Raw genomic sequence first — 27,870 nt, 5'->3', positions numbered from 1 at the left:
GGGCGGGGAGAGGCCTGCAGAGCCCGCAGCGTGGCCACCCCTGCCACATCCGCTCCATCGGCCCACCAGGCCCGGACCACCTGCCACTGGCCTAGAGGCGGCCCCCATCCTCACCTTCCCCAGCTCTCCCCACCCCCAGGGCTGTCCCCAGGCAGCCATCTTCCGGAGACACAGCTGGGGGGCCCGGCGTCCCCATCCTCCCAGAACAGCCTTCTGGGGGAGGGGAGGGGAAAGAAGAGCTGGTCAGGTCACCATGTGCCACCAGGGACGTGCGGGCCTCTTATGGAGGCTCTTCCAACAACTCGATGGGCCAGAAATCATCCCTCCTTCACACACAAGAAAACCAAGGTCTGGCCGCTTCCGGAAGTCACACCAGCGGCCAGCAGTGCATTCGGAGCCCGAAAGCTGGCGTCTGCCCCTCCCCCCCAACACCACCTCATGAGTCCTCAGCGCTGGAGAGCCACCGCTCCCCTACGTGGGAGAGCCTGCCCCGAGGCCTCATGGAGCCAGCACACACAGCTGGCCTCCCCGGGCTCACTTCAACCCGGTTCCTCACCAACACCTCACACGTGCTCCTAGTTAGGGGTGCAGCAGGCGCCTCCCCGAGGACGGTCTGAAGCCAGCTGGCGGCACCAGGGCCTGCTATGGAGTCTGGCAGGCGTCAGCCTTTCCAAATAAACCCACTTGGCCAGTTAGGTCAGCCCAGGCTCTGCAGTCCTCGCTTTTTCTTCCCAGCTTAAAAGCCTAACAAGCAGATGACATAACTGACCCACGCCGAAGACCCCACGGCGAATGAAGAGCGACCAGTTCCGTGCCCAGACCGTGGTCCCCAGGTGTGTGTTCAATGACGAGCGGTCTCGGGCAGGGACGAATAGTTGAATGACAACTCGAACTACAGACCCTGCATTTAAGCTCCCTGCTCCTTCTGACCGACAGGCTGGGGCCTCGCGGGAGGTGGGCACGCCTGGCCGCCTGGGGCAGGCTCCTAGCCTCGGATGGCAATCGCACCCAAAGCATCCCAGGTGACGGAAGGCTCTAGAAACATTTCAGCCACAGAGAGGACACTCCTCACAAAATTTCAGAACCAGATGGATTTTTTCCAACATACAGACGAGAAACTTGAAACACCTGCCCGAGCTTGCCCGAACCCCCAGGTTCCAGGGACCACCTCTCTTCTACCCCGCAAAGCCCGAGGAGAGCCGCGCTGGGCAGCCCCTCACACACACACCTGCACGGACCCCTCCATCTTCAGCGGGAAGCAATTTTCTGCCTCTGGGGGGGGGGGGGTGCCTGCCGCCAGGTTGCGAGGCCCACCCTGCTTGAGCGGCACCTGGCCGCCAGCACCAGCGGGGGCGGAGCCAGGCCTGGCTCTCCAGAGGAGTCTGACGAACATGCCGCTCGCGTGCTTCCTGGGCAATCCCACCCGTTCAAAGGGATGCCAGCTCAGGAACGTGCATCTCCACGCTGCTTCAACAGTGAGGATTTCTGGTCTAAATGCGCACCGGTCAGGACCTAGCTAAATAATCTCCCAGCCCGCTAGGCAGGCAACGCAAACCATCGGGTCCATGCTTATTGACGAGCTCAATGGACACACATATCATTAAGCGCAACGAGGAGAGGATGAAACAGCACTTGAACGTACGCTTACTCACGGAAAGAGCCGACGGGGACGCTGACGCCCAGCAAGGCCAGGGGTGGCCCACCCCAAGCACCCGGCGCTCGCCCACGCAGACTCCCGAATGCCGGCAGGGCCGCACTTCCTGCTTTCCAGGTGAGCTTGCGGGGGCCAGGTGCACCTGATCGAGCCCCGAGCGCCCGGCCATGACCCGTCCCAGGTGGAAGAGGGATGCAAGCTGCACGGGGTGCTGAGCTCCGGGCCCGGGGCTTGAGGGACGTGGCTAAATACCTTCTTCGGATTTTGCCGCACCTCCTGGCTGCATTTGCATTAGAAAATGCACTTTTTGGTGTTTTCCTTACAAAACCTCATGCTGTTTCCGAACATCAGCAGCTTCCCCAGATTCTCTCAGTCGCTCAGGCCACCCTGCGGTGAAGGGGAAGGCGGCCCGGTCCCCAGGAGCACATTCCCGCTGTCTGTGGGGACACTTCTGCCCTCCTGGCTCTCCGCCAGACGGGGCCACGCGTGGCTTCATCTTCCTAGTGTCTACGCCTCGTTCCCCTCCACACATGTGCCCTGCCCCACCGAGCCTGGCCGTCCATTACCCCCCACGAGGGACACACATGAGGCAGGGCGTCAGGGACCCGCTGCCGGGGTTCGAGCTGTGTGCCCGGGCCGGCTACTTACCTCGCCCCTCGGGTGCTGAGCCGTGAGACGCAGCTGAGCTCAAAGCGCGCGTGGGCTTTTTACCCCACGACCTGGCGCTCTGGTAACTACGACTGTTAGTGAGGATGTGATGAAAACCCGCCAGGAACGGCTGGGGGCGTCTGCTGAGCCTTTCCAGAGTGGGCCCACCGTGGCAGAGCCATAAAAAACCACCCTGCCAGGTTTCACGCAGTGTTCTTTCTACACCTTCTCCCCCTGGACAGACACCAGAGGGGAAGAGCTTGCCCTCGGCGCTGAGGAAAGCCACCTCGGCCATGCACCTCTGCACCTGCCGCCACCTGCGACCCTCCGGTCCTGTCCTAAAGGACGTCCCCGGGCAGAGTGGCACCTGCTCCCCGAGGGCCCCTGAGAACAGGTGGCGCTGACGTGACAACCGGCTCATGCAGGGACCCAGCATTCACGTTCTAACACGGAAAGAGGGGGAAGACCATGGGGGCGGAAGGAGGTCGGGGTCGTACAGAGAGCCAAGGCCAGGAGACGGGTCCCCCGCCGGCACACCCCACGCATCTGAGGGCCCACGCCTCGGCCCCGGCCGCCCTGTGTCTCCGTCCCCCCTTCTGGAAAGGGAGGCCCGCGGCAGGGACGGCGGGAGAGAGTCCAGGCGCCGTGGACGCGGCCTCCCCCGGCACTCACGTTACTGATCGAAGTCTGAAACACTCCCCGGCGGCCGTGCCTAGCCGGGCTCTGGCTGTCTCTCGGAGAATAGCAATCAAACACCCTTCCGGCCCCTGGGAGTGGCCGCCGCTGGGCCTCTGAATTTTTAAGTGGTTGGAGTGTGAGCCTCTGGAGGGATGAAGTGCCATTAGCGTCCACACAGTGAGAGGGCGGGGGCACAGCCGTCCCCCGACAGCCAGGCCAGGGCCGCCGAGCCTGACCACGCACAGCTTCGGCCCCACCTCGGTTTCTCGGTCCCTCCACCCTTGTCACGGAGGCCCACGCCGGCCACCCCGTGTGAGGCAGACCCAACCTCGCTCCACAACACGTGCAGTCAGGGGAGGAAGCGCTGAGTGGCCACGGGAGGACCCAGGTGCCAAGTGCACACCGGCCTTTGCAAGCAAGGCAGAAGCAGGGGTCAGGCCAGCAGGGCGGGGTCAGCGCCCCCCGGCGGCGTCTCCGTGACGCTCTGGGCGGCTGTCCTGCACACCTGGAGAGCCAGGAGGGGACCCTCAGGGGGACCTGGGGACCCGGATCTGAGGGGAGGCTGTCACCTGGGGGCTCAGCGGGAGCCGGGAACGCTGAGACACACACAGTGGGTCCCCCTCCAGCACTCTTCCCTAATGACGGCCACAGGCGCAACCAAACGGAAAAGCCAGGCGGGCTGAGCAGGGCACCCTGTGACAGGCGAGCCCGCAAGTGCAGAGCGAAATGCACGCCCCAGACCACAGCAGGTGCGGCCTCGAGACAGCGGCCGGCCAGCAGGTCTTCCTCTCCACAGCCCCTGCCCCCAGTCGGGGTTTGGATCCCCGAGTCCAGGCAGACCGAGAGCCCGGCCAAACGACTTGGAAGCAGGGTCTCAAACGGGGATCTGCACACCCACGTTCATGGCGGCAGTTTTGGAGGTGTACATGTGTACAAAATTAAATTCGCTCTTCTCCTGTTAATATATCTTATGTTAATTTAATTACTAGACAGGCCACAGGACTCAGAAGGAAAGACAGGAGATTCTCTCTACCCGCCTACAATCCCAAGTGTCCACTCAGGGATGAATGGATAAAGAAAATGCTGTATATCCACACAACTGAGCACCATTTCCCTCCTTGTAGGGAAGGGGCATTCCATCAACCCACCTCCAAGGCGCCTCCCGAGCGCTCCAAGGTGACCCAGCTGCTCGACCTGAGCCCAGCACCCAGGGGGCATGGGGAGTCAACAAGGCGATCACTCAGAGCTGCCACTCATGAGAATACGCCAGCTCTTGGGGGTTCTCGACCCTCAGCCTTTCCAGGGCTTGTGTCAATGAGACACAGGAGTGGTGAGAAGGTCACATAGGTCCCCACATGCAGAGTGAGGGGCAGGGTCCAGCAGCATCTGCAAATGTCCCGAGGTCTGCTCCCTTCTAGAACCTTCTGTCCCTATGACCCTGCCCTCCCGCCAGGGCCAGCCCCACAAGGGCCCCTCTGCAGGTGGAAAACGCACCTGCACTCTGTGGACACAGAGCAGATACCCGTCTCCAGCCTTTTGAGTTTCAGATGGGCAGAGCTTGGCTGGAGGACACAATAGGTCTGAGAAGTCAGCTCCGGCCGCCCGCTTGGTCAGTCACGGTCAGCCACGTCCACCTGGTTCCTGCCCCGTGGCTGCCCCCAGCACCCTCACCAGGCACCAAAGACACCGAGTAGAGGGCAGGTCAGGGGTCTTGGTCCCGGTGGGAGCCAGGCTCCAGGAAGCTTCAGGAGGCCAGGACGTCAGGGGGGTGCTGGCCACCTTCTGGACTAAGACCCACTCTTCTCACCAAGATTCCCAGCCGCACACTGCAGGCTGACGTCCAGAAGAGCCCTGGGGTCGGCCACAACACACATGCGTGGTGTGCGTGCATGGTGGCTGTGGGGGGCGTGTGTACGTGGTACGTGTGTGCTGAGATGCGTGGGAGCTGCTGGAGAACCACGGAGAGACCAGGGTAAGAGCAGGGGACAGCCGAGTCACACACGACTTTTGCAGGTTACAGGGATGGAGGACACACACCCGCGCCGCGGTTCTCCTGCTGGGAGAGTGTGTTCCCCTCCACGTGGAGTCAGGGACAGGCCTCTGGCGCAGGCTCCCCCTGGAAGGCGCGCGTGCGGGGACATCAACCGTGACTGGTGCGAAGTGTGAGACTTCTCGTTCCCACGTGACGTCAGCTCCCCCAAACACACAGTGGGAACACGACATCCAATCCCCCCCAGCGTGGCGCTTCCCCCAGAACGGAGTCCACAGAGGGCGGGGGCCGCATCCTGCAGACGGGCCGTCGGAGAGGGTCGGGGCCGCGTGCTGGCCAAGTGCTCAGACATGACTTTCAGGAAGTGACCCAACAGGCCAGGGCAACCGCAAGGAAATAAAGCTGCCGGCCTCACTGACGCCAAGCCAACATGCGGCGGTACAGCCGGCAGCCCCACGGGGCTGGGACACCGTACCCCCAGAAACACGCAAACTGCAAAACAGGCACCCAAAGTCGCGAACCATGGTGGAGGGAGGAGGTCACATCTGAGGTCCGACTGGGGCCGCTGACTGAGTGGAAGGGTCAGCACAAGGTGACCAATGTCTGAGCTAAACTGTCAAGGGCGAGGCCACAGGAGCCCGTGATAGGCCACGATCCAACCAGCGGCTATGTGGGAGCAGCATGGCGCCCAGGGCTGGTGCGGAGTCTCGCACCTGGAACCCACGGCTGCCCTCACAAGCACAGAGGAGTGGAGGCCACCTCTGCCCAGATCCACCACCAGGCCCTGCCTGCTCCCTGGGCTGGGCCCCTGGGGAAGGCACTCTCCCATGCCCCAACCGTCCTCTGCGTGTGCACGCCGGGGCCTGTGGCTGCCCACCCAGCTGTGAAAGCACGGACGCCCCATGCCCAGGGCTTGCCAGGTCCCCAGGGCAGGAGGGGGGTGCTGGCTGGGCAGAGGCCGAGCCACGGCAGACCCTCCCACCCCAAGCGGGGGCTCCCTCTTAGCGTGGCTGAGGCCAGGGCAGAGCCCCCCACACATCCTGCCCCCACCCTATTTGCCCCAAGACTCACACCGCCCTTCTCCTGCTGTTTAATTCTACATGTTCTCCGCCAGCCCCTCTAGACCTGCTCCCTGCTCTGCATGCCGACCGTGTCCATGGTCTACAGGGAGTTGTGCGAAGCTCCGTCCCAGACCGGTGGCAGGAACGAGCAGCGTCCTGGGGGCACGCACGTCACCCCCCCCATTGCCCGCGGGTCTGCACAAGCCCACCCAGGGATCCTCACAGTCTGAACACCACCGGTTTGTATGCTGCTGGATGTCACATCTCTGCTGTGCAGACACGCTCCTTGTCCCTATAGTGGTAGCAAAGGTCCTCTGGGCACAGACCACATCCTAAGGGACCTGTGCCGGCCTCCCTGGGGCTGCTGTACAAAATCATCAGAAGCTCAGCGGCCTCAAACAACATAACTGTGCTATCTCACGGCTCTGGAGTTCACAAGCCTGGCGTGGGGCTCACACCCAAGCGTCAGCCGGTTCCTTCGGAAGGCTCCCGTGGAGAATCCACTTCTTCGCCTTTCCAGCTTCCAGAAGCCTCCTGCGTTCCCCGGGCTCATGTCCCTTCCGGCGGCTTCAAAGCCAGCAAAGAGGATCGGAACACGCCACCCCCACAGAGACTGCCCCCCACCCCCCACAGACTGCTCTGGCACAAGGACTATTTTGAACTGAAGACAACTGAGAAACGGCAGGTACACGAAGAACTCTCTGCCCTCCCCACGTGCCCAAAAGCAGGACACAGACGTCCCTCTGTACAAGTGTCCTTGCGAATGCGCCAAGATGAGTCTGCATAACAAACTTTGCCAAGTACGCTCTACTCACCACAGCCTCCCACTCACCTTCCCGCAATGGACTGCCCCTACGAGCCCAAACCGCCTTCCCTTTCTCTTATCACCTAACAACTTACTGCTCTTGGTTAAAATGACATATAAGCCCCAAGGCTAACGGCTTTTTTGGGTTCTTCTTTTCTGCAAAGCTCCTGCGCATGTGACAATATTGAAATTTGTGTGTTTTTTTCCTGTTAAGCTCTCATTTGTCCGTTTAATTCACAGGCCCCACTGAAAGAACCTAAGAGAGTAGAGGAAAAGTTTTTCTTCCCCTAAACCAGCAGCATAGCATCTTCTCTCCTCTCTGCCCTCCTGACTCTCTCTCATCAGGCACCCTGTGATTACACATAGGGCCCACTTAGAGAATCCAGGATGATCTCCCCATCTCAAGATCCTTAATCATACCTGTGAAGTCCCTTTACCACGTACGGTAATATAACAGTTGACCCCTAGACCACACTGGTTTGAACGACACGGGTCCACTTATATACGGATTTTCTCAATAAGTACAGAACATACCGTAAATGGACTTTTTCTTCCCCATGATTTCCTCAATGACATCTTCTCCTTTCTGGCTGACTCTATGCTAAGAATACGTTACACGGCATAAAACACATACAACATACAAGACATGTGTTAACTGACTGTTGATGGTACAGGTGAGGCTTCTGGTCAACAGCAGGCTGTGAGTAGTTAAGCTTTCGGGGGCGACCAAAGTTGTACACAGATTTTCGAAGGTGCAGGGTCAGTGCTCCACCTCCACACTGTTCAAGGGCCACCTGCATCTGCAGGTTCCAGGGATCAGGACACGGATGTGCACAGGAGCCCCTCATTATTCTGTCTCCTGCGGAACCCCATGGCTATTTGGTCATGTGGCCCAGTAGAGGCACAACTCCTGCATTCTTTTTCCAGAAAAAAAAGGAGTTTTTTAGGTTTAATTCTCCCATTTTCTTGAAGCTGAGAAGTAATTCATACATAATTGTTAATTCTGGGAAGTCCAAACCAAACCCGTCTGCCTTCTGAGAGCTCTGAGCCCACATGGGTACCCCACAGGTCGGGGGCGCCATAGGGGGAGGTGCATTGCTGCACCCCTTCCACGGCGGGGGGGGGGGGCATGGGGGAGGTTCCCATGCAGAAGTGCACGCTGGGAAATTAGGAGCGAGGCAACTGCCAGGTATTAGTTTTAAGAATGGCTGGGGGTAGAATAAAAATATAAATGATGGTTAACAAGAAGTGCAAAATAACAAGAAAACCAACACATTCCTTGGCTGGCTTTGGCAATGATTGGTCATTCAGATGCAAATTCTACCCTGATTTTGGAAGGCTTACAAGCACTCCTGTTGAGAGCCAGGCCTCTACGAATTCCAGGCTCTGAACAAGCCCTCACAGTTCCCAGGCTTGGGGATCTCCCCACACGGGGTCTTTTTATGTAGCCCCGAAACACCAGCGGCCTCTTCAAGCAGGCACTGCGGGGTCCCTGGTGTTTCGGGCCCTCTCCCATCCCCCCTAGGGGCGGCACTGGCCACTTTCCTGGGCCAGACTGGCCAGGGCGCTTGGAGTACCCCTCGCTGTGCCGACTACCATTCAGCCGAGACCCTGGACGGCATCCACACCCGCTCCCGTGTGCAGAGCTGTCAGGGCTTGGAGCCTGTTCTACAGACCCCACCCACACCCGGCCCTCCCCACGGCCATCCCTGCACAGCCAGGCCTGGGTGTCCCTGCCCCCAGCCACTTCCTCGGTGCCCACGGCCTTCACTGGCTTCCTTGCAGAGCCCACGAGACCTGGAGACACATCTGCTGTGACACGTCCACAGGGACCTGAACCGGCCACCCAGGCGAAGGACCCAGGAGCACGCCCAGGCCAGCGAGCACTCGCCCAGAATCACGCCTGCTGTCCAGCTGCACAGACAGACTCCTCTGGTCCTCGAGAAGGGATGCCCACCTGCTTCCTCAGCTCACTCCCACTCAGCTGAGCCATGAGAACCGGGAACACGAAGGGCCGTGTGCAGGAATGATGAGAAATGCCAGGATGCACCGCAGGGCCCTGGTCAGCCAGGTGGGGATAACCGCACGCTACCCCGCTGCCTCAGCAGACTGAACACGATCGCACACGGCAAGCACTCAGAACAAGATCAAACGCGATGTGTACGTGTTCTTGTACCCAGTGGTTTGTACACACTCTTGATTCTTCTAGTAGAAAAAAACCACATTGTACCATCTGCACAAAAGGAATGAAGAACAAACACGGCCTCTGGCAATAAGCCAAACCCCCATCACCCACCCAGCCGGCCTCACCTCTCCTGGGGCTGCACTCGCCAGCCGGTCCCTGACCCACGCTGCCCACGGGAGGACGGTGTTCAGGACCTGGTCTGGCCCGGCCGCCCCATGCTCACGGGGACCTGTGCTGGGGGGCATCCGTGCTGACATCGTGGGGTCTCCAGGGCAGTCTGGGCGGGGCCGCGGGGACTAGCCACGGGCACCACAAGGCTCCCTTCAGCAGCGGGACAAGGCCCCGCGGTGAGCCTCCCTCGGGCCGTGGAACACGCTTGCCCCATTCTCGTCCCTATCAATGGCAGGCTGTGCACGATGTGGGCCCCATTGTTCTCCTGTGTGGGCTCATTGAGGGCGCAGGGCAGGGCCCGGCCAGGCCGAGGAAGGAGGAAGAAGCTGTGCCCTCCAGGAGAAAGGCGCCTTGGAGCCACATGAGGACAGACAAGGGGTCCTGCCAAGGGCCAGGGGCTCTGAGGATCACGGGGGCCAGGCCATGGTGGTCACCAAGGGCTGGGGGCTCCAGGGTGAGGATGGGGGAGCTGCCCCCCTGCAGGCTCTCCTGAAGGGCCCTGGGCGAGCCCCACTGAACATCAGCATCCAGCCTTGGAGAAAGGGAGAGTCGGGGTGCCTGGGCTCGCGGTGAGGGCAGGTGAGGCAGGGACGTGGGCAAAGACTTCCACACCGTCGGTCACAGCACCGCTGGGCAGCGCGAAACTCAGCCGGGAAACCAAGGCACGAGCTGGCTGAGGAGCTCTGCGGCGGAGCCGGGCTGCCTCCGACCACTGCCCGCCAGCACGGGCCCCCGTGCCTGCGCCTCAGCCGGGGACCGGCGCTCGCGGTCTATGAGGGGTAGGTGACCCTGCAGGCCTGGAAAGGCACGCAGTGAGGGGACGGCAGCTCCCACACCTGCTGGGAACAAACCCGAGCGGACGGGAGGCCCCACTGCGGCCACGGGCAACGGCGCCCTCCACGAGGGGAGGCCGCGGGCCTGGGACACAGCAGCGCTTGGTGACAGTGGACACCGACCTCTGTGTGCCGCCTACAACACCCCCCGCTCCTGGTCACGGCAGCCACGAGGACGGAGGGCTGGCTGACGTGTCCGGTGCTGCGGGAAGCGGAAACGTGACCTGGGTGGGCACGATGAGTGCCGTGGCACAGTGAGGGTGCAAGTCTCGGGCAGACGCTTGCTCCGTCCCAGACCCCAGGCCTAACCCCACCCCCAGTGCACGAGGTTCACGTGCACCCCAGCTGCGAGGCCGGCAGCACGGTCCCTGCCCCTTCTAACGGCACGGCCCCTAGGAATCCACGAGGCAGCGGGAGCGGGACGGTGGCAAGCAGGCAGGAGGGAGCAGACCCTGCCCAGAACGGCCCCTCGATCCCAGGCACCGGCTCCAGGGACCCCTGCCTCCTCCTCCGCCCTCCCCGAGCCTTTGGTGACAACTCTGAGCACCAGGCTCAGAAAGAGCAGCAAGCGAGGCAGGGCGGCCATGGCAGGGGCTCGCATGGGCTCCGTGGGAGTGCTGCGCCCCGTCTGGCTGGGGGCGACTTTCAGGGCCTCCCCGGCCTCCTGCTGGTGCCCGTCAGAAGTCCGAGAAGGCGCGCTCCAAGCGGGTGGGGAGCCGGGGGACCAGCCCGTCAGGACCTCGGTCACGGGCGGACAGCAGCAGGGTGACGCCGGTGTCACAAAAACACTGTATTCGGTCATTCGTGAGAGGCACCGAGTGTTTCTGGCTTCAAAGCTACTTTGAGGCAGTGAACTCAAGTATTCTCTATACTCTTTGACTGGAATTGTATACAATTTACGTTTCTAGAGACTTTTCTCAAGTCTGCAATATGCTCTGCAATTTTAGGATATTTTCACAGATTTGCAGTAATGAGCTGTCTGTTTAAAGAATGGTATCTTTGGAATTCGATCCCACTTCCGATGCAGAGGTGCTCTTTATTCAGCGTGACCTCCACAGCCACCGCTTGGGATCACCACAGCCCGGCCGGACCCCAGGCCCCAGAGTCCACCCAGGGGTCCATGAAAAGCAAACGTGTCTACTCCTAAAAGCCTATTGACAGGTACTGTACTTTCCTTTACAAAAAAGGTAGCAAAGACCCCACTGCACAAATTTATGTGAAATGAAAACCAACGAACTCACGTTCAAATTCACCACATCTTGGTACCAGTTTTAAGCATTCATTCAACCTACTCAGCCCGAGGACACACCCGATATGATTCTGCCACTGGGATCTGGCCTTGGTCATGGCTTCAAAGCTCACAAACCAGTGAGGGTGCCGAGAAGCACCGAGGGACACAGAGCAGCCTGTCTCATTTTCACCAGGAACGGTCCAGACATCACCCTCTCTCTGAACCTGACCCACATCGTGTGGCCCAACCCAGGACATGGGCTTCTCTCCTGCAGACCCCTCGCCTGCACAAAGCCCGGGCAGCACGACTGCCATTCTCAGCCGTGCTGACCCCGTCCTTGCCCGGGCACCTTCCACACATCAGGCACGCAAGCCCCGCTCCACACCCTTCAAACACAGCCCAGGCCCTTCCAGGTAAAGTGCCCCTGATCTCTCAGAAAAAATGAGGCCTCAATGGACAGGCCAACGTGGGAGTGCTCCCTGGGGGTGTGCGTGGGGGGCGGGCCATCGCGGGGGTGCTCCCCGGGGGTGTGCGTGGGGGCGGGCCATCGCGGGGGTGCTCCCCGGGGGTGTGCGTGGGGGGCCGGGCCATCTCGGGGGTGCTCCCCGGGGGTCTGCGTGGGGGGCGGGCCATCGCGGGGGTGCTCCCCGGGGGTCCTCCCCGGGGGTCTGCGTGGGGGGCGGGCCATCGCGGGGGTGCTCCCCGGGGGTCTGCGTGGGGGGCGGGCCATCGCGGGGGTGCTCCCCGGGGGTCTGCGTGGGGGGCGGGCCATCGTGGGGGTGCTCCCCGGGGGTCTGCGTGGGGGGGCGGGCCATCGCGGGGGTGCTCCCCAGGGGTCTGCGTGGGGGGGCGGGTCATCGCGGGGGTGCTCCCCGGGGGTCTGCGTGGGGGGCGGGCCATCGCGGGGGTGCTCCCCGGGGGTCTGCGTGGGGGGCGGGCCATCGCGGGGGTGCTCCCCGGGGGTCTGTGTGGGGGGCGGGCCATCGTGGGGGTGCTCCCCGGGGGTGTGCGTGGGGGCGGGCCATCGCGGGGGTCCTCCCCGGGGGTCTGCGTGGGGGGCGGGCCATCGCGGGGGTGCTCCCCGGGGGTCTGCGTGGGGGGCGGGCCATCGCGGGGGTGCTCCCCGGGGGTCTGCGTGGGGGGCGGGCCATCGTGGGGGTGCTCCCCGGGGGTCTGCGTGGGGGGGCGGGCCATCGCGGGGGTGCTCCCCAGGGGTCTGCGTGGGGGGGCGGGTCATCGCGGGGGTGCTCCCCGGGGGTCTGCGTGGGGGGCGGGCCATCGCGGGGGTGCTCCCCGGGGGTGTGCGTGGGGGGCGGGCCATCGCGGGGGTGCTCCCCGGGGGTCTGTGTGGGGGGCGGGCCATCGTGGGGGTGCTCCCCGGGGGTGTGCGTGGGGGCGGGCCATCGCGGGGGTGCTCCCCGGGGGTCTGCGTGGGGGGCGGGCCATCGCGGGGGTGCTCCCCGGGGGTCTGCGTGGGGGGCGGGCCATCGCAGGGGTGCTCCCCGGGGGTCTGCGTGGGGGGCGGGCCATCGCGGGGGTGCTCCCCGGGGGTCTGCGTGGGGGGGCGGGCCATCGCGGGGGTGCTCCCCGGGGGTCTGCGTGGGGGGGCGGGTCATCGCGGGGGTGCTCCCCAGGGGTCTGCGTGGGGGGCGGGCCATCGCGGGGGTGCTCCCCAGGGGTCTGTGTGGGGGGCGGGCCATCGTGGGGGTGCTCCCCGGGGGTCTGTGTGGGGGGCGGGCCATCGTGGGGGTGCTCCCCGGGGGTGTGCGTGGGGGGCGGGCCATCGCGGGGGTGCCCCCCCGGGGTCTGTGTGGGGGGTGGGTCATCATCCAGTCGGGGGAACATGGGATCCGCCGGCAGAGAACCCGCAGACCCGGAGGTGAGACAACCCAGCACACGAGGGGCACAGCCGCAAGAGGGACATGGCTGGGGTGCTGATACCAAGGGGGACCCTGGCCTGCACAGCGTGGGGCCAAGCTGCATCAGGGTCCTGGCCTGAGAAGGGGGCAAGGGAGCCCAGAGGCAGGAGGAGAGGGCACCGATCCCCTCAGGCCTCGGGGTTTCCCCTCAAGGTTGGTGGGTCCCCAGTGCCCGGCCCCCAAGGCCCCCCCAGTGTTCCGAGCTGCTTCCTGTCCTCACTGATGGCTGAGCCCATTCTCATCTCAGACTTCACACCAGTTCTCCCAGCCTCCCTCCTGGGCCTGCACTAAACCCTCCTTAACTCAGGCTCCACCTGCCCGGCAGAGGCTGGGGACCATCACCCCAGAGCATGGGGAGGAGTGGATATGGGGGGAATCCTTCCAGGGAGCCCCGTCTGTGTTTAAATGTATCTCTTTTCCACAGACACACTGCTCTGTTTATCTGCACATGCTCACACCTTTTAGCTTATGGATGTGCAAACCGCCACAGGCCAGGCTGGGGCACCGGGAGCACAGTGAGGTGTCCTTCTTCCCTCTAGCCACAGCCTCTGGCCCTTGGCTTCCTCCCCTCCTCCCCAGGGGGCCTGCTCCCCATCCTCCCCTCCTCCCCAGGGGGCCTGCACTCTGTCCTCCCCGCCCTGCCCACAGGGCCAGCTCCCATCTTTCTCCCACAGGGAAGCTCCCAGGTCACCTCCCACTGACCTTGGAGCAGACACACCGCAGTCTGTGCCTATGGAGACTCCAGTCACGCCAGTATTTGGGAAAGAGATGAGCCTGTCTTGCAATGTGTACCCTGGACCCCACCCGCCCATGCCTGCCTGCTGGGAAGCAGGCTGGGCCACCAGCCGCTACCAAAGGAGGACCTGTATGGGGCAGACAGGCTGGGCCTGCAGGGCCTCCACCCACCCAGCCCCACCCCTGCTGAGGCCGGCTTCCTCATGTGAGTCTGCGAGTTGTCAATCCCGTGTGGGGTGCAGTGCATGAAGCCCTAGGCACACCTCCAGCTGCTGTGTTGGCAGGGCCAGGGTCACGAGAGGGTGAGCGAGGGCCCTGACCTCACCAGGCTCCCGGCACGGGTGGGGCCATGGCAGCTTGGGCAGCACAGCGGGAGCCCAGGCACAGACAGTGTTTGGAGAATACGAAGGATGTCTGCGGGACACAGAAGGCATTTGGGGACACAGAGCACTGTTGCTCAGAGGGCCTGAGTCAGTGCCTGGGGGTGAGTTTCTGGTAGCCGAAGTCAGACACGTGGTACCTGGCTATAACAGCATTTGCACACACCACACGCGCACACGCACCCCTGCCATGCACACACATGCCCCCACCGTGCACACGCAGCCCCCCACCGTGTACACGCACATCCCTACCATGCAGATGCACCTCCTCGCTGTGCACACACACACACCCCGCTGTGCACACACACCCGCCCACCGTGCACACGCATACCCCCACCGTGTACACGCACATCCCTACCATGCAGATGCACCTCCTTGCTGTGCACACACACACACCCCCCGCTGTGCACACACATGCCCCCACCGTGCACACGCATACCCCCACCATGCAGATGCACCTCCTCATTGTGCACACACACACACCCCGCTGTGCACACAATGCCCCCACCGTGTACACACACACTTCTACCATGCAGATGCACCTCCTCGCTGTGCACACACACACACCCCGCCGTGCACACACACACACACCCCACCATGCACATGCACCCCCCCACCGTGCACACGCACACCCCCTACCATGCAGATGCACCCCCCCACCGTGCACACACACACCCCCTACCATGCAGATGCACCTCCTCACCATGCACACACAGACCCCGCTGTGCACACACATGCCCCCACCGTGCACACCCCCCCACCGTGTACACACACACACCCTACCATGCAGATGCACCTCCTCACCATGCACACACAGACCCCCACCGTGCACACACACACCCCACCATGCACAAAGTAAGAGCACCTATGCCCACAGGAAACCCATGCCATGGTATGTCCCCGACACGATGGCGAAGCCAGGGGGATGTGCTCTCTTGTCATTCCCCCGTGATAACCTTGTCTGTTTAGTACTTTATTCCTCAGTTACTACTACTTCACTTATTTTAGAAGCTTTTAAAACTCTACGTGCACTAAGGGGTAACTTTACACAACGTGACTGTCTTGTGCCCTTTCTGCCTGGCTCTCCCTCCCAACTACACCATACCATCCTCCCTTCTACCCTAGCAGTGCAGCTACCCTGTGTCCACCCACATTGTCCTCTGCCCAGAGGCCATGAGAACATGCCAACATGCACACGCGGTCCTATGTGCACGCACAGGATCACTGCCGTAATGTCTCTTGGTGTCACAGAGCACAGCGCGGGGTGGGACGCCCCTGCACCAGCCGTGGAAAACACCACACAGCTGCTACCAATGAGACATTGGTGCGTCAAAGGCACACAGGCCGGTGGGATGGGAGTGAGAACCCCCAAAGGGAAGGGCGCACGTGAGCCCAGGACACCCTGCAGACTGGAAGGTCAATTTCCCAGTCAAAGGGGGATTATTCAGTTACTAGTGCTGGTGCACTGGAAGGAAACAAAATCGGACTCCCCCGCCCTCAAAAATTTTATTTCACATTACGCAAATACATCCTAGATGTGCTCGAGCTGGGTCCAAGAACACGAAAGGAGAGAACCCCCACCAGGCAACCAAGGGACAACCTGTGTGATCTTCCTGACAGCTGCTGGTAGCAGAAGTCAAAAAAGACAGAGAGACACATTCAGCTACAAAATGACCTAATCCTGAAGCCAAATGACACACGGACCAAGTGAGCAGCAGACAACGGAACGGGGGAGGCATCATCTTCAAGGCAGGAGAGAATCATCCGTGCCCATAGCAAACAGCCGCTACTGATGGGGGAGGGAGGAACACCCCTAGAAAACACAATGGACGATTCACATTCGGAAGAGCTTCTGCCCCTGTGTGCAAAGATCCTAACTCACCAGCACGCAGGGGGATGCGCGTCCTGCAGCACTGTCCCTTCCAGATGGATGGGGTCGGGAAGCCCTCTGTGCCCACTGCTGAGAAAGCACGCTGCAATCAGGGTAGGCGCACGTCCTCGCGGGGGAGAGACCCACTGTTGGATCGTCTCGCAAACTGGTCTGCACGCTCGACAGAACAAAGAGACCCATGCCCTGACCCAGCACGACCCCTCCCTGAAATCCACGCACTGAATAGCAGCCCCGTGCATGTGGCTACGGTATTTAGGGCAACTCTGTTTATATTGGCTGTGTGTTCTTTTCCTGCGGCAGCTCTAACAAATGACCACAGACTGGGTGGCTTAGAACAACAGAGATCTATTCTCTCTCAGTTCTGGAGGCCGCATGTCTAAAATCGGTTTCACCGGGCTGAAATGACCGCGTCAGCAGGGCCATGTCCCCTCCGGAGGCTCTGGGGCAGGACCCTTCCCTGCCTCGTCCAGCTTCTGGTGGCTGCCGGTATCCCTTAATTTGTAGCTACAGCATTAGGCAGGGTCCCCAGGGGGCACAGAATCAATAGGATGTACCCATATAAAGAGATTTATTATAATAAATCAGATCCTGCAATCCTGCAGGCTGGTAAGCCCTGATATATGCAAGGGGCAAGCTGGAGACCCAGGAGAGAGGATGGTGCAAGTCTCAGCTCCAGCCCAGATCTGAAAGCGGGATAAGACCATGACCCAGCTCAACACGGCCTGGCAGAGCGGGAATTCTCCCTTACTCTGCCTTTCGGCGTCAGTCAGACCCTCCACTGATTGGATGAGGCCCACCGTCACCCAGCAGGACAGTCTGCTTTACTCGGTCCTCTGATTCGAATGAGAATCTCATCCAGAAACACCTTCACAGACACGCCCAGAATCGTGCTGGACCAGGTATCTGGGGGCCGGTGGCCCACCGAGCTGCCACCTAAAACCAGCCACGGTGCACATCTAACTCTAACCTCTATCTTCAAGTCACCTTCTGTTGTCTTCCAACACCCTGACCCCTACGCCTCCGTCTCGGAAGGTCACTGTGGTGGCCTTTAGGGTCCTTCAGGTAACCCAGGGTCACCTCACACGTCAACATCCTTAACTGAATCCCATGGGCACAGACTGTTTCTGGACAAGGCAGCAAATTTCCAGGGACTGAGCCTGACCTGTTCGGGGCCACTCCTCAGCTTCCTACAAGGGACCACAGGACCAATCCCACAGCCTGGGGGGTGTGGCTCCAAGTGGGCGCTGGTCCAAGCTCGTAAGGGAAGCCTGGCCATTCGGGAATCGCCCCTCCTCCAAATTTGGCCAGGAAGACAAGATGCACTGTCTCCTCTCTGTAACGAATGCACCCCGGCCTCGGTTTATGGTGAGGCAGAGGGCAAACATTGGCCACTGCATGCCTGCACAAATAAGCGTCCCCCCTGGGCTCAGAGGTGGGGCCATCCACGACCCTGGTAGGTAGTTAGGGCTTTCCCAAGAGACGCTCCCAGGCATGAGGAGTGTTGGTGTAGAAGGTTTGCCCGGGAGGAGGGAAGAGCCTCCTTCCTAAAGCCACTCTTGCTCCCAAACCACACAGGCTGTGCAGAGTACTACCACCACCCCAGGCTCCCCACGGTGGGCTCTGCCTCGCCCACACCCCAGCCCCACCTCCAGATGCCTCAGCACTCAGAGCTCCGCAGGGGTGCAGCCTAGGGCTTGTACCCCAGAGCAGCCACACCCTCTCCTCCCTGCACAAGCACCTGCCAACAGCCCTCGCCACCTTCCTGCAACACTGCCCTTGTCCCTCCCATGGTGATGGAGGCTCCCCTTGGACCGCCCATCTGGAGTCCCGCACAGTCTGCTTCACTGACAGACGAACAAACGAGGCTCTTTCCCAGGCAAGCAGCCACCTGCTGAGAGACCCCTCGGCTGGTCCACAGACATCTCCCCAGGCTTGGGGCCCCAGCCCATCCTCCCCTTGAAACTTCACCTGTCCCCAGGCCTGCCTCCCTGCCTCCTGGAGGGCTGGGCTCATACAGGACCCTCCATCTTTCCAGTTGCTCAGCCCGACCCTGCGGCATCCTTGACCCCCACTCACCCCAGATTGAACCTGTCAGCAAGTCCCCTCAACTCTGCTCCAAATGAAGGCCCAGTCGGGCCAACCCCCAGCCCCAGCTGCTGCACCCCGGCCTGTGCTAGCAACCCGCTCCAGACCTCCTCACAGACTCCTGCGGGGACACCCTGCACCCTGCTATGCTCCGTTCCCCCAGAGGCCTGTAGGCCTATCCAAACCCTGGGCTCCAGGGCTCCCATCTAAGCATCCCCAGGCCCCCCAGGTACCCTGAACACAGGACGCACAGTCCTGCCTCAGGGCCTCTGCAGCTGCTATCCCCTCCGCCTGGAGAAAGCCTCCCCACACCCAGGCACCGCCCTGTCTTCCCTTCCCCAGCCACCCTTCTCAGCGAGGCCCTCCCTCCCGGTGACCCCTCTCCACCAGATTTCCCTCCTGTGCTCCCAGGACCATGTCACTGCTCCCGAGCAACTTACTGATCCCGCTTACGCTCCGTCCTCCCCAACACCAGCGTGCTTTCTCCACGTGGAGGCCCTGGTGCCCAGCACGGGAGTCCAGGGCAGAGATGGGGTCTGCAGGGGCCCGGCATCCCCTGGGGATGGGGGAGCTGGGGCTTGCCGCCCTGGGCCAGCCATGCCATCCCAACACCGTGCCCAGTGCATGGGACTGCTCGCCGGCAGCAGGGCAGATGTGAGCCCCCAAGGCTGGGGCACGTGGAGGAGAATGTGTCAGATGCACTGGCGAGCCATGTAATGAAAGGCTCTGTTCACTGGCTTCACCGTGTGCATGACAGCCCTGCCACATGCCTGCTCCGTCAGAGAAAAACGGGCCTTTGTGTGCTATAAATAGCCCAGCCAGATGTGGACAGGCCTGTGAGTTTCTTCCCGGGACTCTGGCTTGGCCCCACAGCAGCCCCCGCGGCAGCCCCCGTCAGTAGGACCCCGGTGGCCAAAGCCACGCCATGCCCGGGGGCAGGACAGGGTTACCCGGTGGTCCCCCTCCCGCCAGAATGCAGCCTGCGTTTCCCGAACCCATCACTGCTGAGCAGGCAGCTGGCCAACCAGCGAGTGCAGGATACACCTGCAAGTGGCAGACCAGGCAGGCGGCTGGCACATGGCATGCTCCTTTATCCACAGAAAACAGGGACATGGAGGCTTGGATGGGGAGCCGGAGGGCTTGCAGGGACCAAGCGCACACACAAAGCCGAGTGCTGGGTCCCTGGGCCGGAGAGATGCAATCTGAGCGCTGAGCCTCTGATGAGCGCTGGCCACCGACTAGTCAATGCTGCAGAAACACGGGAGCAGGCCACGTACGGCGGGTCTCACAGTGTTCCCGAAGCCCCACGGACCCGTCACTAGTCGGGCCCACCTGACTGACGTGGGAACTCACAGCAGCAGTCAGATCCCTGCTTCCAACAGAAATGCCAGGCGAGCCATGCATTCAGGCCACACGTGTCATTACAGATGCTATACAAATCCAATACAAATCCAAAGCACAATCACAAGTACCCATGAGAATCACACATGGGATTGTCTACAGGCCCCTCTGAACCTGGGTCTTTTCAGTCCGCAGTGCATCCACGCCCACGGCTGACCAGCCGCCCGTGGCCCGCTGTGCGCCCCTGGGGTGTGAAGCATGAGTGAGTGGCATTGTCCACGTGTGGCTCTGCTGCAGGAGCCAGTGCAGGACCAGCTGTGGCTGAAGGTGTGGCAGCTTCTGGTCACCACAAATGGACCCGACAGGGTCAGGGCTGGGCGGATATTTTGGTTGGAGGTCCTGCACGGCAGCCCTCTGCCCACCACAGTCCTGGCTCCGGGGAGCCCCGTCCTCAGCAGGATGCACACAGAGCTGCACACACATCTCTCACCAGAAGCCTGTCCTCCCTGTCAGACAGCCTGCATCGGAGGCCTGGGGTTGTCCTTTCGGGCTGATAACCGTGCCTGGACTGGCGTTAGGAGTGAAGTTCGTTGTGCGCATTTACATTAACGAGTTTGAAACTTCAGTCCCTCACGTGGTCTCCAGAGACTAAAAAGTCCAGACCACTCACCATCAGATCAGTGCCACAGGACCCTGGCTGCCTCAGGGGTGGTCCTGGGCCACTGTGCCGGTGACGGCCTCCTGGACCGGTAGCTGGAGGGCCACATAGGCCCTCCTGGGACGCCTGACACTGGAGAACATAACCACCTTTTCAGCGCTGCTGAAGCACATCTACCGTAGTGCCACGCTCTGCTCTGCAGGACACGGCTCGTCCCATGGAGGGCGCCCCGCCACCTGTCCCAAGGATGGCATCCCACGGCACGGCCCAGGGCCCCCCAGGCAGCCAGGCGGCACGCGCCACAGCTCGGCAAGACTATGGGATTTTTAACGACCAGGTGGCCCCGAGACAACAAAGGTGCTCGGGTAGGGGGGTAGTTCACTTTTCGCACGGAAGGCCTCCCATCAGCACGTCCCGGCTGTACATGAGTTTGGATCTCAAAGAAAAATCACGGGTGAGTTAGAAAATTATATCCGCTGCAGACAGACGTGAACCCTGTCCTGGGAAGCCACGGGGACCCTCTCAGCAGCTCCTGCCCCAGGCTCCAGGGAGGCCCACCCGCCAGCCTGTGGACACCCCAGCACCCCGGCCATCTGAGCCTCCCAGCCGGACTGGTCCCTTCTGTCACTGGCAGGACATGCGATCCACGGCCAGCTCCTTGCAGAGGCCCTTCTGGGTTCAGGCCATGTCCCCTGGACCCTCATCATGATGGATGGGCCACAGGGGTGATGGAAGAACACATCTGCTCTGTCTCCACAAAGAACCCACTGGTGCAAAGTTTCCTCCGAAGCACTTCACACCCGAAAAGCTGACCTCTTAAATGAGTTGTTTTTCTACTTGAACAAGCGCTCTAGAATAGATTTTTGAATCTTCCTATGCATTCCCTTTTAATTTTCCTTTTGCAGGCAGACTACTTGTGACATGAAAGGTGACGCCAGTGGGGGTTTCCTGACCCGGGAGGGAGAGCACCCTGGGCCACGGGTAAGGACGGGAAACGGGGTATTCACAGCCCAAGTGCCCGTCCCAGCAGACCCTCAAGAGCATAACACTAACAGCGTCCCCAGAGAGAGGATTAAGTCAGTGAGGGGACATTAACGACCAGACAGCAGCGAACTTTGGGACTGTCCTTCGGGATCGGGCAGCCGTACCTCGTCCACGAAGCAAGCGGGCCATGGTGACACCCACTACCCCGCCTGAGACGTGTCCACACACGAGGAAAGCCGTCAAGACAAACCTGTACAAAGTGCACGGACCCCGGAGCATGGCGCGTGCATGGAAACCGCGGGGTCCTCCGCGTCCCTAACCCCAGAGTCCGGGGCAGCCCTGGGCTGAGGTGTTTGTGCAACAGCCAGCGGATTCACGGTTGGATTTAAGCGGGGTGGGGTGAGTTTCAGCCACCCGCCTCTCCCAGCAGCTGACTGAACTTGGTTTGGTTCGGACGGGAATCTGTCAGTCGTGGACGAAACCCAACTGCCACTCCAGATGTGGAGAGCGCTCCAGCTGACCGTCTCTGCGGAGCCCGGGACGAGCGCCGCCACGCGGCAGGTTCTGGACACTCAGCTTCTCGCCAGTACAGACGACGGGACGGCTCACAACCTCCACTCCAGAACTCGGGTACGGTGCAGAAACGAGGGTGCCTGGCTGTGCGGTATCGACGCCAGGGACACCCGCAAAGCTGGGGAGTGGTCCCCCACACTCTCCCCTTATGGCAGTGAGAGCAGCCACGACACAACGTGGGGACAGCTTTCCTCGTGGCACACTTACATGATATGAGCCCTGCTCTCTTTACAACACGAATTCTCTATAAGGTAATGGGATACATTACACCTGATGGAACGATCATGCCCCCAGAGAGCAGGCTGCAGAGCGGACGCGACAAGCCCACAGCAGCTTGCATTGAAGGCTGCCCACGCCGTCCACAGGGGCACCTGCATTCGGCACCTGCCGAAGGTCACACAGACCCCCGCCCTCCTCACAGACAGGCCTCGTCCTCCAGAACGTTAAGCCCATCCAGTGGGGCCACCCAGGGAGGGGGGGCTTTCTCTTTCTGCTCAAAGTCACCACTCCCCGTTTGGTGCTGCTGGTTTTGGGGAGCTGGGGCAGGTCTGTCCCCATGCAGCTACAGGAGCAGGAAAAGCCGGGGTCACAATGACACACTTCAAACCTGCTGGTCCCGCTGGGGTGCAGGCTCATGAGTCAGACTGCCCGTGACTCAGGCCACTTGCAGGTTCAACCTCCACAGAGTGGAGGCTTCAGACAAAACCACACTTCATTTTTCAGTCTAATGTGGGGAGCGGGGGTGCAGGGGGTCCACAGCCTCCTGGGGACAGGCCCGGCCACCACCATGGTGGCCAAGGTCCTGCTCTGCTCAGCAGACGCTCACAACAACAGTGCATGCCTGTGGACTCCAAACAGTATGGGATTTCTGGCTTTTTGAGATATATTTCTGTTCTTGGCATGGAGCCCCGTCCACAGCTATACACTTCTCACATGCTCCACACGGCACTGGGCATGTGAAAATGAACCAGCGGGCCCTGACGGGGGAGGGGGGCAGGCCGCCGGCCAGGATGACTCGCTTCCACCCAAGAGACAGACTGGGAAAGTCCACGTGGGGAGCTCGCCCTGCCCCCCCCATGAGATGATGCTCAGCCCCCGTGTCCCACGGAGGGTAGGCCGCAGAGGGCCCGGGGCCCACTGGAAACTGTGGCTCAGCCAAGCACAGGATGGTTGTTAAAAGGTTGTTTACGAAATGACATGTTAAAACTTTTTTCACTCATTCCTCATGAGGAACCAATGAGGTGTTACAGCGCCCTCAAAGGAGAAGTCAGAGACCGGCATGGGGGTGACCGCCTAATGGGGACGGGGCTTCCCTGGGGTGACGGGATGTCCTGGAACCAGACGCAGCTGGAGGTTGCACCACACTGTGAATACCCTAAATGCCACCGGACTGTTCACCGTCACGTGGTCAATTCTGTTACGTGATTTCAGCGCCATAAAACGTGGAGGAAAGGATACTGGAAGGAATCTCCAATAGACACAACATGGCTCTCCCGTGGGATGAAGTCAACGGTGCGGCCGGCAGACAGACGCAGCCCTGCCGAGCAGGGCTGTCCGCGCGGCGATCCATGACGTTCAGCGTACGAAACTGGACAAACGCCAGGGGCTCCAACGCTCCTCTCCAAGGCTGCTCATTCCCACGTCCCAGGTGGGAAGCCGGGAGGGGCGGGCTTTGAGAGCCAGGAGGAAAGGGGTCCCGGGCCAGGTGATGGTGCAGAATGAGGTGGGGAGGGGCGTGGGGGGCAGAAGGAGCCGGGAGGCAGCCCTCCAGCAGCTGCCTGGGGCACGCACCTGGGGACCTGACCCATAAAATGTTAAATGTGTGAACAAAAGAAAAGATCCTCCCTTCCTCAAATGAAAAAACATGGTGATGGTTTTCAGGTAGGAGCTCACGCAGCCTTGAAAGTAAGGAACCATGACACCAACTCACCTCTAGAAATGCCTTTTCTTTCTGCCAATCTAGAGTTCTCTCCAGGGCTGCAAGAACCCCGAATGGCAGAGGGAAGGCCTCCCCTCGTGTGAGTAAACCCTCTGTTCTAGGAAGCCGCACGCATTCCTCCAGGTCCCCGCGCCCCTATGACCCCCTGTTCATCCAGGTGCACCCACGCACCTGTCCAGACATGCTAATACTCCAGACCACATGACAACACGGACAGTTCTCCCGTTCAGAGAGGCCGTCCAGGGACGAGAGAGGTCCCTTCTGTCCAGAACACACACAGAGTCAGGTGGAGAGGGCACGTTGCTTCCTCTGCACGCGGACATGCTCGGGAATGGCCCAAGCCGGTCCCTGCATGCCGTAACTCCTCAGGCTCAGCCAGAGGGCACCTGTCACTGCGGTCAGCGTGTGCTGATCAATACCCAGGGAATGGGTCCCCCCACAGTCCTCATGCACAGCTTGCCAGCAAGCCTGATGGCCGGCGTGCTCCCATGAGTTCTGTCCTCATGGGAAGCTGAGGGGGTGATGGCCAGGCCACAGCACTCTTTGTGGGGTTTCAGGATGATGCGGATGAATGTGGACTCCACATCAATGTCTGCAGCCCTCTGCAAGGATGGGGCCCCACCTCCACGGCCCCCAGCCCTCTCATCGTCACGGTACCACCAAGAGACTCTAAGCCATGAGCTCCGGAAAGCATGACCTGAACAGGGTCTGTCACTCTTACAAGCAATCAGAACACAAGACTAAAATGTCACCAACCTCATGGGAAGAAACTGAATTATTAATCCACTGCACAGAATCTCCACAAAGAGAGGCAGGCATTCCTCTCCTGAGGGGACCCCCACCTGTGCCCCTCACCTGCCTCCGTCCTGGTGGCCACACGTGGACGCAGACACAGGAGCCCCTCCCTGGGAGAGTGTGCCCCCCATGCCCCTTCACGCCCTCCCAGTCCCGCATCCTGAGACCTCAGCATTGGCAGATGACCCTGAGCTCCCGTGTGGGGGCCCCTCAAGGCAGCACGCAGGCATTCAGGGCCTACGATCCAGCCCCCAAGACAGCAGGGCTGTGGGCGCTAAAGGAACGCACACCCTCACTCTCTCGGTGCAGGGGCTGACCCTAATTCCCTCCTTTCTGCACTTCCTACAGGAAGCACGTGCTACCTTTATAACAGGGCCGGAAATCACACCCAGAGAGGCTTCACGTCTTATCAGCTGCTGCAAGGATATGAGCGCAGAGTGCATACCCCACACCCTGCACAGCCCCCCAAGGCCTGCGCTGTCCCTGAGCCTGGAGGGACCCCGCCTGGAACTCCCCACCAGCCACGCTGCGCACACAGTCTGCAGCTGAGCTGCCAGAGGCCGGTGAGTCAAACAGCGGCCACACTGAGCGGCCAGGGCGGTCCCCCAAGCCGGGCCTGGTCCCCCCAATGCCTCAAAATCATGCAGGAAATTGCGTACCCCAGATCTGCACCAGGGCCCACACAGACAGCACGTCTGCGTAACAGGTCTTTCTGCGTTTGCAAAAGCCCTCTGTCCTTCTATTGCTCATAAATCCCTCCCCTATTCCAAAGCCCCGAGTGAAACAGATCTTTTAATTAAATGGAACACAATTAATCTTGCTTTAAGAATTCCTAAACAGCTCTGACCTCTTCCCTCATGTAGGAAGAAGCTACAAGATCAGTGTCTGCAGTTTGTATGTCTGTGTCCCCCTGAACTCCAGGATAGATGCTTCCCCCCATGTGATGGTGTTAGGAGCCTGGGGCTTTTGGGAGGTGACTGGGCCCGGCGGGTGGGGCCCCAGTGAATGGACTAGTGCCCTTCTAGAGACCCCAGGCGCCCCCGCCCCCTCCTCTACATGAAGACCCAGTGAGAAGTCTGTGGCGCGGCAGTGGTCCCGGGCCTGGCACAGCCGGCACCCTGGTCTCGGGCTTCCCACCTCCAGAGCCGTGACAAACAGCGTGTGTCCTTTAGAAGCCACCGGTCTGTGATGCTTTGTTCCAGCAGTGAGAACGGACTAAGACAGCAACCAACATCCACAGGCTTTGTCATTCGAGGAACGTCTACATTGGCATTCTCTACATGGCGCATGTGTGAGGACAGGTTGGCAAATATCTGGTGTTCCTGGTCCTGTCACGTAAACACCAACCAAGCAATCTCTACTTTAGCCTCTGAAAATACTGGTAGCTCCATGTGGACTTATTCTGGATTCAAAAGGCAACCCTGCTTGTGGCTTGATTCAAGTAGCTGAACGGGTGGGTATTCATCATCAGTGCAGACACAGCACCCAGATCGGCCCCCTTGAGCATCAGAAACCAGGGCAGGGCAGAATCTCCCCCACCCTGTCCAGAGACTCTCCCCGTGCGAAACCGCTCCCTGGAGGCAACCTGGCACTTCTGCAAACACACGGAGACATGCAGGTCACTGGGGCATGAGGATCAGCTTTCCGCCCTTGGGCACCAAAGGCTGCCCCCTAGGGATACGCTGAGAACCCAGGGAATCCCGCTTAGGGAGACAGGCCAATGCCTTCGGTGATCACGATACCCCGTCCCAGAGGTGGCATTTGAAACACAAGATCCGATACGTTCCCAGGATCTGGAGAAAGAGGTGTGATCCCTGCAGACCCCAGAGACACACACAAGTATGAAACCTCTGTGCACGTCCAGCCAACGACACGGAGGGATGCCCCAATTTCTCAACAACCGCAGACTGCCAAAACTCACCCACGATGAAACGGACAACCTGAACAATACCCTAAGTACCAAAGAATGTGAACTCATAGTTTAAAACCCTCTGAAAAACATACCTCCAGACCCAGATGCGTTTACTGGCACATTCTACCAAACATTTAAGAAATCAGAGCAATCTTATGCAATCTCTTCCAGAAAACAGAAGAGGAAAAAAAAAGTGTTTCCCAGCCTCAAAGAAGCCAGCATTACTCTGATAACAAAAACCAGTAAAAACAGCACAGAAAGGTTGCAGACCAATATCCCTCATGAACGCAGACCCAAAATCCTCATGAAAATACCGGTAAATGGAATCCGGTGGTATACATAAAGGTGGAGTTTATCCCTGAACGCAAGGCTGGTTCCGTAACGTGAAAATCAGTAAATGTAGTACAGCAAATTGGCCATCCACGGAAGGAAAAACACATGAGGGTATCAACTCATGTAGGAAAAGCATCTGATTTAATCCCGTATTCACTCAGGACAAAATCTCTCTGCAAAGAGAGGGCCTCCCACACCCTGGCAAAGGGCGTGTACGGGCAAACCCACAGCCATTAAGGCACCGCGGGCTGGGGGACTGAACGCCTTCCCCTAAGTCAGGGACAGGTCCTATCCAACTCTGTGCTGGACGCCTGGCTTGTGAAAAAGCAAGAGAAATATATAAAATGCATTCAGATTAGTAAGGAAGAAATAAAAAGTTCCTTTCAGAGACAACATATCGCCTACGTTGAAAAACCTAAGGAACTTCTTAAAAAAAAAAAAAGCCCCTCGGAACTAACAAGAGAGTTTGACAAAGTCACAGGACACAAGGTCAGTGACACAAAACGAGCCGTTTCCACGTGCTCTAACGACAGTAAATTGATAATGGAACTTGGTCAAAATGGGAATGTTATGCCCTGAAAAAGGTCCTGTCACAAGAATTAAAAGACAAACTACAGAGAAAATATTTGCAAGTCATGAGTCTGACAAGGAATGTGGATTAAGAACATTGTGAAAAACTCTCAGAACTCGACAGGAAGAAAACACACAACCCAGTTAAAATATGAGCACAAGACCTGAACAGACACGTGGCCAAAGTGGACGTACAGATGGCAGATATGCACGTGGGAAGGTGGTCAACGTCACAAGGCCTGCGAGGTGCAAGTGAAAGCCACAATGAGACATGCCATCCACATATCAGGGTGGCTGAAAAAGCCACAGCTAATGGCACCAACTGTGCGTGAGGATGCGGAGCCACTGGGACAGTGGCTGGGTCTGTGTACTGAACAACTATGCCCTTGTGATGTGAGATGCCGCAGCCACTCCAGGAGACATTCTGGGGCTTTCTGATAAAATAAACATGCACTTGCACTATGACCTAGCCACCCGCTCCTGGGTGTTCATACCGAGG

At 60.1% G+C, this 27,870-nt stretch overlaps 1 protein-coding gene across 5 annotated transcripts in view; it reads right to left on the bottom strand.

The window, feature by feature from the left end:
- The window catches only part of SEMA4D (semaphorin 4D), a 93,931-nt gene that overhangs the window by 45,269 nt on the left and 20,792 nt on the right, over positions 1 to 27,870 (bottom strand). Inside the window, exon 1 of one of the 5 annotated variants that reach the window (XM_035723535.1) lies at positions 18,707 to 18,910. The exons of 1 other annotated variant lie outside the window; for it this stretch is intronic. In XM_035723535.1, the coding sequence (XP_035579428.1) occupies positions 18,707 to 18,870 (164 nt within the window). In that variant the 5' untranslated portion in view covers positions 18,871 to 18,910. Of the gene's footprint in view, positions 1 to 6,439; positions 6,578 to 18,706; positions 18,911 to 27,870 lie in introns of those variants that run through there. 3 more of the 5 variants (XM_035723534.1, XM_027614580.1, XM_027614583.1) reach the window with 3 other exon arrangements.

The sequence above is a fragment of the Zalophus californianus genome, chromosome 13 (assembly GCF_009762305.2).
Source record: "Zalophus californianus isolate mZalCal1 chromosome 13, mZalCal1.pri.v2, whole genome shotgun sequence".
NCBI classification, from domain to species: domain Eukaryota; kingdom Metazoa; phylum Chordata; class Mammalia; order Carnivora; family Otariidae; genus Zalophus; species Zalophus californianus.
Note: the sequence above shows the minus strand (reverse complement) of the source record. Positions and strands in the feature narration are given on the sequence as shown.